The 13,036-nt window shown below is 38.0% G+C and overlaps 1 protein-coding gene across 1 annotated transcript; it reads right to left on the reverse strand.

Moving 5' to 3' along the window:
• Positions 1–579: 579 nt before the first annotated feature.
• Positions 580–1,165, reverse strand: LOC128662440 (small integral membrane protein 13-like). Its single transcript, XM_053716224.1, has one exon. The coding sequence runs from the start codon at positions 1,132–1,134 to the stop codon at positions 865–867; it is 270 nt and encodes an 89-aa protein (XP_053572199.1). The 5' UTR covers positions 1,135–1,165; the 3' UTR covers positions 580–864.
• Positions 1,166–13,036: the final 11,871 nt, after the last annotated feature.

Consider the following 13,036-nt stretch of genomic DNA (forward strand, 5'->3'; position numbering starts at 1 on the left):
CGAGCACAAGATAAAAAGGCAATAAATGTCCTTAATGTTGAAAGATATCCATATTCGGATTTTGCTATGAAATAAAAATCAAGGACGATTTTTTCTTGGTTTTGAAAAGCTCACAAATGCTCTCTTTTTCATAATGACAGATTCATGACAAAATACATAAGAGCTAAGGCCAAGAATCTGGTAATATAACCCTTTATATATTGGCATTCTGGAGGCTGTGATTTTTTTTTTTGCTGCAGCAGCAATGCACTGCTGCAATTTTTTTTTTTTTACTGGCTTTTTGTTAACAGAATCCCTAAACAAGTGTTTCTTTAGCAAAGCAGATTGACTAAAAGGTTTTTACTTCTATCTGGAAGTCTAATTTTTTTTTACTTCAACACTATAACATCACAACATGGAATGTTGAAGCTGTGAAATTATTAAATGCACTTAGGGCCCTTTTTGAAGGACAACATTCCCAAGGGTCAGAACTAAATGGCCTTGAATTCTTGCATGCCAGTCCACTTCAGTGGGCTAATACAGGTAGATATGCTTCCTATTGTTACACAGCTAAAACAGTGACAATCCCAGCTTATAGAAGACAGTAAGTGCATGTTACACATGGTTCTCTGTCTTTCCTTCCCATGTCTACCATCATGCAAATAATACCTTCACAGCCATTGGAAAAGCAGAATATATATACACAGCTAAACTGTAGTAAAGCATTTGAATGGTAAATTAATGTATTCCCCTGGTATTCTCACCTACCCCAACCTTATGAAGTCAGTGCTTCAATAAAATGAAAAAGTTGACTTCTACAGTGCAGATAAGTAAAATATTGCATTTGAGTTTCCCAATGGACGATGCTTTGAACTGCTGACATTCTTAGGTGCCCTCTTCAGCAGGTGGCCACCTTTGTCGGGGAGTCTTTGGCCGTGACCTCTGTGGAGTAGGTGGAGAGTCTGCTTCTTTGAGTGGTTCAGACGGTTCACTTTCTCCTTGTATAGAACCACTGTCACATACAAGTTCTCGAAGGAACTTGAATTTTGATAAGAAGAGATGCCAAACCACGTACCAACCACATAGCATAAACAGTAGAACACAGACTAATGTGGCTATGAATACCAAAAATGTCAGACCCACGCTCTGCCACATGCTCTCTCTTCTTTTCTGTGCTCCTCCTGACCCTGGGTCGATAAGTGCTTGGGGTCTTTATTTTTCACATCCTCCCCCCCTCTCGTTCCCCCCTCCCCCCCTGTGCGGAAGAGCGACACAGCTGGTTCACCGCCAGAGAAGAAAAAAAATAAAAAAAAAAAAAAAAAAAAAAAAAAGAAGGAAAAAATGGCTCTGTCTCTGTCACCTTCCTCCTCCTGCTTCTCTACCAGTTTCCTAATAGAACAATTTCTGTGTTCCTGAAGGGAAAGATTATATGATCTATTTCTGTGGCAGGAAATATTTTTAAAAAGGCTGCCCATTTATCAAAGAATCTTTTAATGTCCTGTTCATTGTTTATATCCGCACCTCTCTGCTCTAAGATGCACTGCTTTTTCATGCATTTTTTAATTTCAGAGATACTTGGTATTGTGCAGCTTTTCCACTTTTTACAAATTAGATATCTGGTGGCAAGAATAGTGGAGATTATTATTCTTTCATTATTTTGTCTGCCAGGATCTTTTTTGAGACAAAGTATTATCTGATATAGTGTCAAAGAAACATGTTCTATCTTTAGTACCTTCTTTAGCCAGTATTCAACCTTAGTCCAGAGATTTTTAATCTTTGGACAGTGCCAGAACATATGTATTAGATCAGCTGCCTGATATGAACATTTAGGACATTTATTAAACCCCATATTAGCACACTTAAAACCTCTCTCAGGGGTAAAGTATGCCCCATGAAGAAGCTTGACATGGGCCTCTCTCCAGGTTGCAGATAGTGTCACCTGAGTAATTTTTTTAATTGACCGTTGTATAGTTTTTGACTCAATATTATTCTGAGGGATTAATGTATTCCAATAGGAGGCCAATTTTGCCAAGACCGGCGCCCCTTTGTTCGCACAGAGAAGATGATAACACGGTGCAACTGACATATGGCCCCTTTTTGTTAAAATAAGCCAGTCCTCCATTTTGCCTAATCCCCATTCCCAGCCTGCTTTTTTAACTAGGTCCTGGACAAAATGTCTTAATTGCAAATATGCAAAAAAGTCTTTATTGGACAGGTCGAAGTCCCTTTTTAATTCCTGAAATGTTTTAATGCATTTCCTTCCTCTATCTATTACTTGATATACCTTTGTTAATCCGGAAGTATGCCATTTTCTAAAAACCTCTGAGTGCAAACCAGCTTGGAAAGTAGGGTTACCTAGTATAGGCAAGAGACAAGAAGCCTTGTTATTAATTGAAAGAAGAGTTACTATTTTATGCCACGCCTTAAGTGGGTTGAGAATTGTTTTAAATCTTTTGATTTCTGCTGGAAGTTCTTTAGGTAATAAATGTAGTAGCGCAGTCAGAGAATACGGATAACAAACGTTGGCCTCAAGATAATTGTTCAGAACATAGTTGTTGGATGAAATCCAGTCTGCTACGACTCGAGCAAGAAAAGAGAGATTATACAATCTTATGTCTGGTAAAGCTAAGCCTCCATTTTCTTTTAATACCGAGAGTTTCATAAGAGAGATCTTTGACCTCTTATTCTGCCATAGAAACTGTATAAGTGAGGTGTTAATTGCACGTATATCCTTTCCTAGAAGAATTATTGGTGTATTTTGAAGTATATACAATAATTTCGGCAAAAGAACCATCTTAAAAAGAGCGATTCTTCCAGAAAGCGATAATGGAAGGTTTCGCCACATCAGAAGCTTTTCCTTAATCGTTTTTACTACTGGAGGGACATTCAAAGCATAAAGATCTGCACTCCTTGTTGGGATATGAATCCCTAGATATTTAAAAGAATCTGTTACTTGGTGAAAAGGGGTTTTTAGTATAGAGGTGCTGTTTTTCCTAAGCCAGAATATCTCTGATTTTGTTGTATTTACTTTATATCCAGAGAATGAACCGAATTGTTCCAATATGTGAAAAAGTTTTGGTAAGTTTAATTTAGTGTTAGCTAAATAAAGCAGCAGGTCATCTGCGTATAATCCAATTTTTATTTCGGAGTTGCGAATTTTTATGCCATCCAAGTGATGGCGGATCTTAATTGCCAGAGGTTCAATAGAAACATTAAATAAAAGCGGGGAGAGAGGACAGCCCTGCCTCGTTCCTCTACCCAGTAGAATAGGAGGAGAGATGTTGTTATTCACTATTAATCTTGTAGATGGTTGTTTATATAGATTCTCAATAAATTCAAGGAAATTACCTCTAATTCCGAAATGGCTTAGCGAAGTTTTAATATGTTCATAAAAGATTGAATCGAAGGCTTTTTCAGCATCTAAGGAGATAATGGCAAGGTCAGGTATGTCCTCTCCCCCACTATTTAGATTGGACAGGACCTCAAAATATTCTGTCACTAATAAAGCTTCTCTAATTTTTGCAGCCGAATTATGGTTATTTAGAAAGCCTGATTGATCAGTGTGAATGATTTCTGAGAGGATCCCTTGAAATCTGGATGCTAAGATTGCAGTTAGGATTTTATAATCTGAATTTAGCAGAGCAATCGGTCTATAAGATTCTTTGCACTCAGGGTCTTTTCCACCTTTTAATATCAAAGTTGTGTAAGAGTTACAGAATGAAGAAGGAATCAGTTCACCATTAATGAAAAAACTATTAAAAAGCGTACAAAGATGTGGGGTTGCTTCGCTGATCAGGATCTTATAGAATTCACTGGGAAGACCGTCTGGGCCTGCTGCCTTATTTAAAGAAAGTTTAGATATTGTTTTCTCTATTTCTTCTATGGAGATAGGAGCGTTAAGACTGTTAGCCATTTCTGATGTGGCTATAGGATATGTGATATCCCTCCAGAAGTCAGCAGATTTCTGTATATCACTTGTTTTAAATGAATATAGTTCCTGATAATATTCTTGGAATGCCTCCAGAATGTCATCAGCTTTTGAAAGCTGTAGTCCTTTGTTGTACAATTTATCTATGATTGGTTGTTTTTTCTCATTTCTAATAAGTTTAGCCAACATCTTACCTGATTTATTACCATATCTGTATAGCTTAGCCTGCATTTTTAATTCTTTTTGTGTCTCTTGAAATATTACAAAGGTATCCCTTTCATTTTTTGCTTTGACATATTTTGCCCAATTTAAAGGAGTTTTATCCAGCAGATACTGATTGTAAGTATTAGTCAGATATCGACATGACTCTCTTTCTCTATACCTGATTTTCTTATGTAAGGCAATATTATATGAAGTAATCTCCCCTCTCATTACTGCTTTCGCGGTATCCCAGAATATTCCAGGAGAGCTTAAATAGTCTTTATTGAAATGTACATATTCCTTATATTTATTTATGAGCCAGTTCTTAAATTTTATCTCAGACATCAAATAATAAGGGAAGAAAAAGCGTGGTGAAGTAGAATGCAGATGTGAAAGTTGAAACTCAAGAACAATCGGCGCGTGGTCCGAGAGAAGAATTGGCATTATATCTGATTTTACCCCTCTTGTTAGCATACGCTCATCAATTAAAAATAGGTCAATTCTAGAAAGTGTCTTATGCGCCTTAGAAAGACAAGTGAAATTCTGTATGGAAGGATTCTGATGCCTCCAAATATCTCGCAGTGCTAGATTCTGTGTAATCTTTTTGAGCATCTTACATTCTAAATTGTCTTTTTTTTGTTTTATTTGTTTGACGCCGTGTCTTAACCTGTCAATTGGACACTGAGGTGCCATATTGTAATCTCCGCCCATAATTAAACAGCCTTCCGTGTAAGATAAAAGTTTAGTCTGCAAAGTGTTCCAATATTTTGGATCAAAAGCATTGGGGCCATATGTGTTGCACAGCGTATACATCTCCCGAGCAATCTTTATTTTCAAAAGAACATATCTCCCCCCTGGATCAGCCTCAAAGTGTACCACCTCCGTATTAATTTTTTTCCCTATTAGTATCGCTACCCCCTTCTTTCTCTTGACACTGGGTGCAAAATATACTTCCTTTACCCATGTTGATTTAAGTTTTAAAGATTCTTCTGCAGATAGGTGGGTTTCTTGAATAAAACCTATATCAGTCTTAATTTTCCGGAGCTGAGTGAGGATCGCCTTCCTTTTTATAGGGGTGGATATGCCACCTACATTCCATGACACTATTTTACATTCATCCTTCCGTAGCGCCATTTATGAGTTAGGGGGGTAGAGGAGGAAAAAGGGGCAGAGAAGGAAGAAGGGGCAGAGAGAGAGAGAAAAAAAAAAAAATTATAATAATTGCATAGTAGTAGGATCTTTCCACACTGGGGGGGGGGGGGGTGTTTAAATCTTGAGACTCACATTAAAAAAAAAACACAATCTTCCTCAAAAACATTTATCTACATGTTATACCAAATTGAAATATTCAGCCATGTTATCCCTGAACCAAGGGATCCAATGTATTATAGAAGTTCTCAGCCAAGTGGACTTCTTCAAAGAAATGAGTAACCTCTCTAACTTTAACCTTTAATTTATAGGGATATATTATGGTTGCCTAGTATCCTTTTTGTATTAGCTTAGAGCAAACAGGGGCAAGCTCCCTTCTCTTTGCTGCGGTATCCGCAGAGAAATCCTGAAACAAAAGAATTGTAGCATCTCCAACCTTAACCGGCTGCTGTTTTCGATAGTACTGGAGTAAAGTAAGTTTATCTTGAAAATTTAATAGTCTAGCTATAACAGATCTGGGCCTAGTTCTACCTTTATCGCCTATACGAGGTGGGCCTAATCTATGCGCTCTCTCTACTGGAATGGGATAGAAGGTGGATGGCATTTTTAAAATTGCAGGCAAGATTTCTGATACAAAATTGACAAGGTTTTCATACTGCTGTTCTTCCGGTAGACCCACAATTCTTACATTATTTCTTCTAGAGCGGTTTTCTAAGTCCTCTAATCTATTTTGAATTTTTTGTAAATTAGTATTTACAACTTCAAGATTTGAACTATGTGTTATTGTTAGGTCTTCCAGGTCCGAAAGTCTTTGTTCGGCTTCTTGGAGCCTGCTAGAGAATTGACGAACCTCCTGTGTTAAGGAGAGAAAATCTTGCTTAATTTCAGCTCTAAGAGCTTCAAATTTAGGAGAGAGCGCTTCAGATATACTAGCAACCAAGCTATGGATATTAGTTATTTCTTGTACCGCTGATGTGTTTAACAGTGAAGGTTGTGCATCCGTTGCGGTCTCTTGGTTAGCCTTCAATTTCCTATCCCTCTGTCTTGCTGCCATGTTTGGAGAGGGATTCCTAGGTGAAGTGTGAAGGAATTTGTCCATGTGCCGAAAGAGAAAACAACCGAGAAGGGGAAAGAAAAAAATAAATACACCAAAATTGTGTTACGTGAGATTGGTGCAAGGGTTTACAGTGGTTATAAGGTTAAATTTTGAGAGGGCGAAGCGATCTCGAATGGACAAGTGAGGGCAGGTATGTGCACGGTAATGATATCAAGTGAGGAAGGAGGGTAGGAGAAAAAAAAAAAAAAAAAAGATTTTAAAAGGGGGGGGGGGGGGAGGGAAGAGGGAAAGGGTAAAGTGAGAATTAAACCAGTGCTAGTTTAGCATGTGCATAAGTCCAAACATGGATGCAAGGGCCAGGAGATATTATAAGTGAAAGAAGGCGCCACGTTAATTTTTACCAGCGGTATTAATAATGTGTCCCTTTAAGGACCACCCAATTTCCTGAAAAAAGATACAAGGAACATAGTCCGAAAAAGAAAAAAGAAAAAGGAGTGCCGCCAGGGAGACTAGTATAGTTAGCCTACTTGAATTGTATTCAGCAAGGATCTAGTGTTATTCCAACAGATGGAAACTATATGTCTTACAGACACATAGAAATATACACTGACCTGTCTGTACCTTATTTCAACAGGTCCTTTTTATGTCTTATATTGTAGGTATAAATATAGCTTTAGTTAACTTTTCTGTTTCCTTTTCTGAGCGGCACCCAGCTTCTATTAAGCAGGTAGCATGCTATTTAAGTCGTGTGATATATATGAAGAATAGATTAGCTCTTGGGAACTTCTAAGAATTGTGTTACATCAGTTCACACCAGGTCCTAATTATTACAAAGAAAAAATAGAAGCAATTGCTGGTCTTAAAAGTTTATCCTTACAAATGTCTATTTATATGGAATTTCTGTTAAACTGTATCTTAGAAAGAAAAAATAAAGTATTTTAATCTGCCGCCCTTGCTTTTTCAATTTATATTTATGGATATATAAACTTTTAGTTTTCAACCAGGCGTAAATCTAGGAGAAAAAAAGAAAAAAAGGAACCTACACTACTTTAACACCTAGGTTGTTAAACACGATTTAGCCAGAGCCTAAAATCAGGCCCTGCTTCAAAAATAAATTGTGTGGCCATACTGGGCTGATCAGTAATATTACTTAGCATCTAATACCATTAAAGTGGTGAGAACAATAATATAATAATGCCTTTTTAAAAAGGAAAGAAAAAAAAAAATAATAATTTGCGCAGTGTAAAAAACATACAATAACAGTTAGAAAGACAGGAAACAACCCCAGAATTAGTGATATGATATTATGTTTGTGGGGGTTAGCGTCCATCTACCAATAGTCAAATATTTTAAGCAAATGTAGATGTATTGCGCCAGATCCAAGTAGAAATATTAAGGAAGTCCAATATTATAGACAATATACAGTTATGTCCTCTTATAAACTTATGTCAGTTTATTCCTGAGGGCCGTGTTAAGCAATGTTCATTTAATGCTTTTTTAACAGTCTATGACCTCCATATATGAAATAAGAGGGAGATGACATATAGTCTATTTTAACATTACCCGTTGTTGACTCCTGGCTTGTCTGCGGTAAATGAGAGAGCCTTTCTCCAGTGCGGCCCCCCTCACGCAGCACCGGTGGGAGGGGGATCGCTTGATCAGACTACACCCGGATCAAGGAATGCTACCCAGTCACCTCCAGACCAGGCCAATACCAGGGAACGAAGAAGCAGCTGGTCCAGGAACAGGAGAGGCAAGAGAAACGATCCGCGTCCCTCACGCAGCACCGGTGGGAGGGAACACTCGGATGAGGAACAGCCGTCTCCAGAGCCTCTCTATTCCCTCTCTTCCCGCAGGCAGGTGTAGCAGGGGACAACCTGGAACCCCTCCATCAGGTAAGAAGCTTCAGTTCTGCAGCCAGGTATCGAAAGCAGGAGGATCCAGTCTAGGAGCAGGAGAGGTGAAGGTAAGAGTCCGTGCCCCTCACGCAGCACCGGTGGGAGGGAGCACTTGGGAGAAAGACAGCCGCTTCCAAAGCCTCTCTACCTCTTCCTTTCCTGCAGGCAAATGTAACCCGGGTCGGCCTGGGACCACTCTGTCCGGTAAAAAACTACGGTTCTGTAGCCAGGTATCAAAATGTAAGCAGGGGGAGCCAGAGGGTTGCGGGTGTCACAGACCCGGTGTACAAAAATAGCACTCCAGATTCAGTGATTTGCCGTTGATTTGGCCATAAGGGGGATATCAGCCAGGTAAATCTCTCATTGTTAAACTAAGCCGTCCTCGACTCCTATTCAGGTGTGAGATCAAATTAACACAGGCTAGGTAAATTTTTCCCAATTTACCGCAAAAGTCTCTTTTCTGCAGTGTTAAATTTGCGAATAATGTTCTCAAATAGCTGCAGCCTGCAGCTCAGTGCAATGTTATGGCACTGTGTGGTTCCAGAAGCGATGGATTAACTTTATCAAGCCACCCAGGTCTGAGGGTTTTAGGCGCAAAAATTTCACCAGCAGCTTAGTGTGGAGGTAATGCTAAACAGGTGCTACAGACGACCATACACCTGAGCTCCTCCTCCGGAACCCATTTTGCATGCAATTTTAAACAACTTTCTAATTTACTAATTGGTATTATTTGTTATTCATTTGCAAGAAAATTATATTTCAGCACTATTTTCTGCCATGTACCTAGGTATCTCTTCTACACAGAATTTCATGGGAACTAAACAAATTTGACAATATAAGTAAATTGGAAACTTTTTTAAAAAAATTGCATGCTGAATCACAAAAGAAAGTTTTTCGGTTTCACATCCCTTTAAGTATTTGAAGGTGATGCAAACATTACAATAGGACTCAACAAATCATAATTTAAAAACTATATGAAATGAATAAATTAAATAATAAAGTAAAAATTTGCAGTAAAAAATGTATTTTTTTAATCAAATTTAAAATATATTTTATGAAAATTGTGCATAAAATAAATTATTTAAGGCAAACAATAGACATTTTAATAAAATTACACTACACATAAAAAAAAACACTGTGAAATTTTGTATTTATAATACAAAATTCAAAAAGTATTATTTTCCTCTTTTTAAAATTAGTTTGAACGCTTCTGCTAGTGGGCTAAACAGGGGCGTTCCATGGGTGTTGCTATAATTTCTCTGCCAGGTCTGGGGGATTTTCTAAAAAAAATGCCCAGCGGATCTCGCTATTTTTTTCTCTCAAACTAAAAGATGTCAAGATTGGGTCAAAATATGCAAAACACTTATTACCCTAATAGAAAAACACATGTGTATGAAGGTGATTGTAAGATACTATACACTGAAATTCAGACTAATTTGTATTTGCTGCAGGATGTCATTTTTAAAGGGACATGAAACCCAAAATTTAATCTTCTGTGTGCGGCGGACGATCACATGAAGAGGAGCCTCCAAGCTGGATGTCTGCGCGGCCGCCATTCCTGCTCAACTCCGCCTTCGCTCCGTGCCACCGGGATGAAGAAAGAAAATGGCACCGCGTTGGCTGTAGATGGATTCGCCTGGAAGAAGACCATCACTGCCGGACTTCAGGAATGGTGAGTATTTATTTCAGGATTAGTGTTAGTTTTTGTGGGTGTTTTTTGATTATTTTAAAGGGCACTAAAGAGATGCCCATACAAATGCCCCTTTAGGGGCAATGGGTAGCTTAGTTTTTTTTAGAGTTAGGTCTTTTTTATTTTTGGAGGTTGGGTGGGTGAGGGGTTTTATTGTTAGTGGGTAATTTGTATTTTTTTAATGTAAAAGAGCTGTTAAACAGAGCTATTGGTAGTTTAGTGTTAGATTAGGGTTGTTTTTATTTTGGGGTGGCTTTTTTCTTTTTATAGGGGTATTAGATTAGGGTTAAATAAAATTATTTTGGATAATTTCGTTTATTATTTTCTGTAATCTTAGACTTTTTTATTTTTCGTAATTTTAGAGTTTGTTATTTTTTGTAATGTTATGGTTTTTTGTTTCTTTTCCGTAGTGTTAGAATTTTTTAATTTTGTAATTTAGGTTTTTTATTTTTGGTATATTTTATTTTTTTTAAATAGTAATGTCAGGTTTATTTATAGTTTACGCTTGGGTTTTATTTATTTCACAGGTAAGTTTTAATTTATTTTTAGGTAGTTATACCTGTAACTTTAATTTAAAGTTAGCGGGTGTTAGGTTTAGGGGTTAATAGTTTAATTTAGTTTCTCATGATGTGGGAGGTCGGCGGTTTAGGGGTTAATAGGTTTATTTTAGTAGTATCGATGTGGGGGGTTGGCGGTTTAGGGGTTAATACTTTTATTTAGTGTTGGCGATGTGGGTGGGCGGCAGATTAGGGGTTAATTTATTTATTTAGTGTTGCGATGTCGGGGGCGTGGCAGATTAGGGGTTAATATATTTATTTAGTGTTGACAATGTTGGGGGCGGTGGATTAAGGGTATTTAGACTAGAGGTTTATGTTAGGGGTGTTTATACATAACCTTCTTGTCTCCATAGACATCAATGGGGAATGCGTTATAGAGATCACCATTCCGCAATCGCAGGTGTTAGTATTTTCCTAACACTTTTTCTCCATTGATGTCTATGGGGGGGATACGTGCATTAGCACGTCAAGTCAGGACTTGGCATTTGTGCGTTATGGAGCTTAACGCATCATACCGCACAATAAAGGAAGTTTTTTTTTAAACTTGTAATGACAGATCTATAGAAAGTGCGGTACTGCTAAATTTTTAGCATTATTTACGCACCGGGTTTAGCGCACAACTTGTAATCTAGGTTAGAGTGTTTAATGTCCCTTTAACAATTACATTAAAACAAAGGAAGTCCACTCTAACAAATGTATAAAGAAATTTTGAAAACAATTAAAGAAACAAGGCAACCTCATCAGTACTGAGATAGCAAGACACAACCACAAGATGAGATACTTTACAAGGACAGTGGAATATTTATGATTTTAAATTCTGCATGATTGAAAGCGGAATTGAAAAATCCAATCACTGCCTCTTCAATGCCCACGGCCAGCCCCTTGTTTGTACCAGTGAGGCCCCTTGTTTGTACCTGTGAGGTTTCTAACATGGTTCTCTTTCTATCCAACTATTACAAATTCTTAAATAACCCGTTTTGCAAGTGTATCTACTAGGGCTCCATGTACTAAGCCGTCAATTCATCCGTCATTTTAGACGCGGATAAACTCGCCGTTACTCGCCGCGGGCGAAATGGTGTCCGCTGTCACTATGTACTAATAATCCCCCAATAAATAGACAAGTCTAGCCCGCCGCGAGCAGTGGCGGATTATTGATAAATTTGACGCCTCGCTCGCCGCGACTAAGCTAATGTACTTAACTTTCAGTTGAATTGTCTGGCCAATTATTAACACGTGACATGCAAGGTGTCACGAACATCATAGTAGTCGCGGGAATAGAATTTTGCTCCTATAAAAGTTCAACTTATCTAAACAACTTTATTATTGTTCAAAATTTTTTGAAGAGTGATAACAGAGCGTTATTTTTGTAATATTTATTTACAATTTGGATATGGCTTCATCTGGATCTGATAATATATAAATATTAATATAAAAATAATTATAAAGATTGACAACTATACAATACAAATTTAAAATATAGATTACTCTTTAATTACAGTCAACAAATTTGGCGCAATTTATGTACATGGAAATGAGAGACAAATTAGACGCCAGTTATGCTGTACAATGCTGATATTACTGCCTTTTATATATGTCTAGACTGGCGTCTAGATTGACTTTCCTATTGTTTTGTACCTTGCCCGCCACCTAAAAGGTGGCGAGGCAAAAATAACGAGGTGGGAGCAGAAATTGTAGCGAGCGGACAAATAGATTTTTTATGCGATAAAGTGTGACCGCACCACCCTTTCTAGTTAGTGTGCTCAGGCACGGGATAAAGTCCGGTCAAAGACTGTATAATAATAACAAAATTTCAAAAATCCCAGCCACTGAGTCTTAGAATCAAAAAGTTTTTATTCTTCAACAAAGGATATGATCAAATTGATCTTTCACAAAAAGCAATCATGACTATCAAGGAAACATAAGGTGTAAATTCACTCAGATCCACACATACCCCATCCACCAAACACATTCGTATCTAACCCTCAGCATAAATATTGAGATGGTATCTCAGATAGCACGATATCCAGGTAGCTGTGGTACCTGGATATCGTGCTATCTGAGCCACAGAAATTGCGAGGTGAGACTAGATCCTTACACTGGGGGCCCATAGAACCACACTGAAGACAGAGAGTCTCACGGCACTACCGACATATGCACACATATGCTGAAGGAGGTAACACTGCTGTTCAAGCATCTGCTTTATTTACAACACATTAAAGGCCACGAACTGCCACGAGGGTATGAGATACTCGCAGTTTTGGTAAAAAGGAAAATGTGGAATGTGATACATCCTCTGCAATAAAAGACATTACGAGGAAGGGTTAGTGCACAATACCGTGAGTGAAGTGTGAAGAGGGTGTGTGTTTGGGCCGATAGTACGTTTGCAACTCCCCGCAACACAGTATATGGCCAGAAGCACGTCAGGTTAAAGGGACATTTGAACCACAATACTTTTACAATCACAAGATTTGTCATTATAATCGTTACCAGTATTCACTATGATGGATTACAAATACTATAACATGTTATGTCTCCTGTGACCACCTTCATATAGCGGCAAGAAGACAATTGCTGATG

Source organism: Bombina bombina, chromosome 6 (assembly GCF_027579735.1).
Source record: "Bombina bombina isolate aBomBom1 chromosome 6, aBomBom1.pri, whole genome shotgun sequence".
Lineage (NCBI taxonomy): Eukaryota > Metazoa > Chordata > Amphibia > Anura > Bombinatoridae > Bombina > Bombina bombina.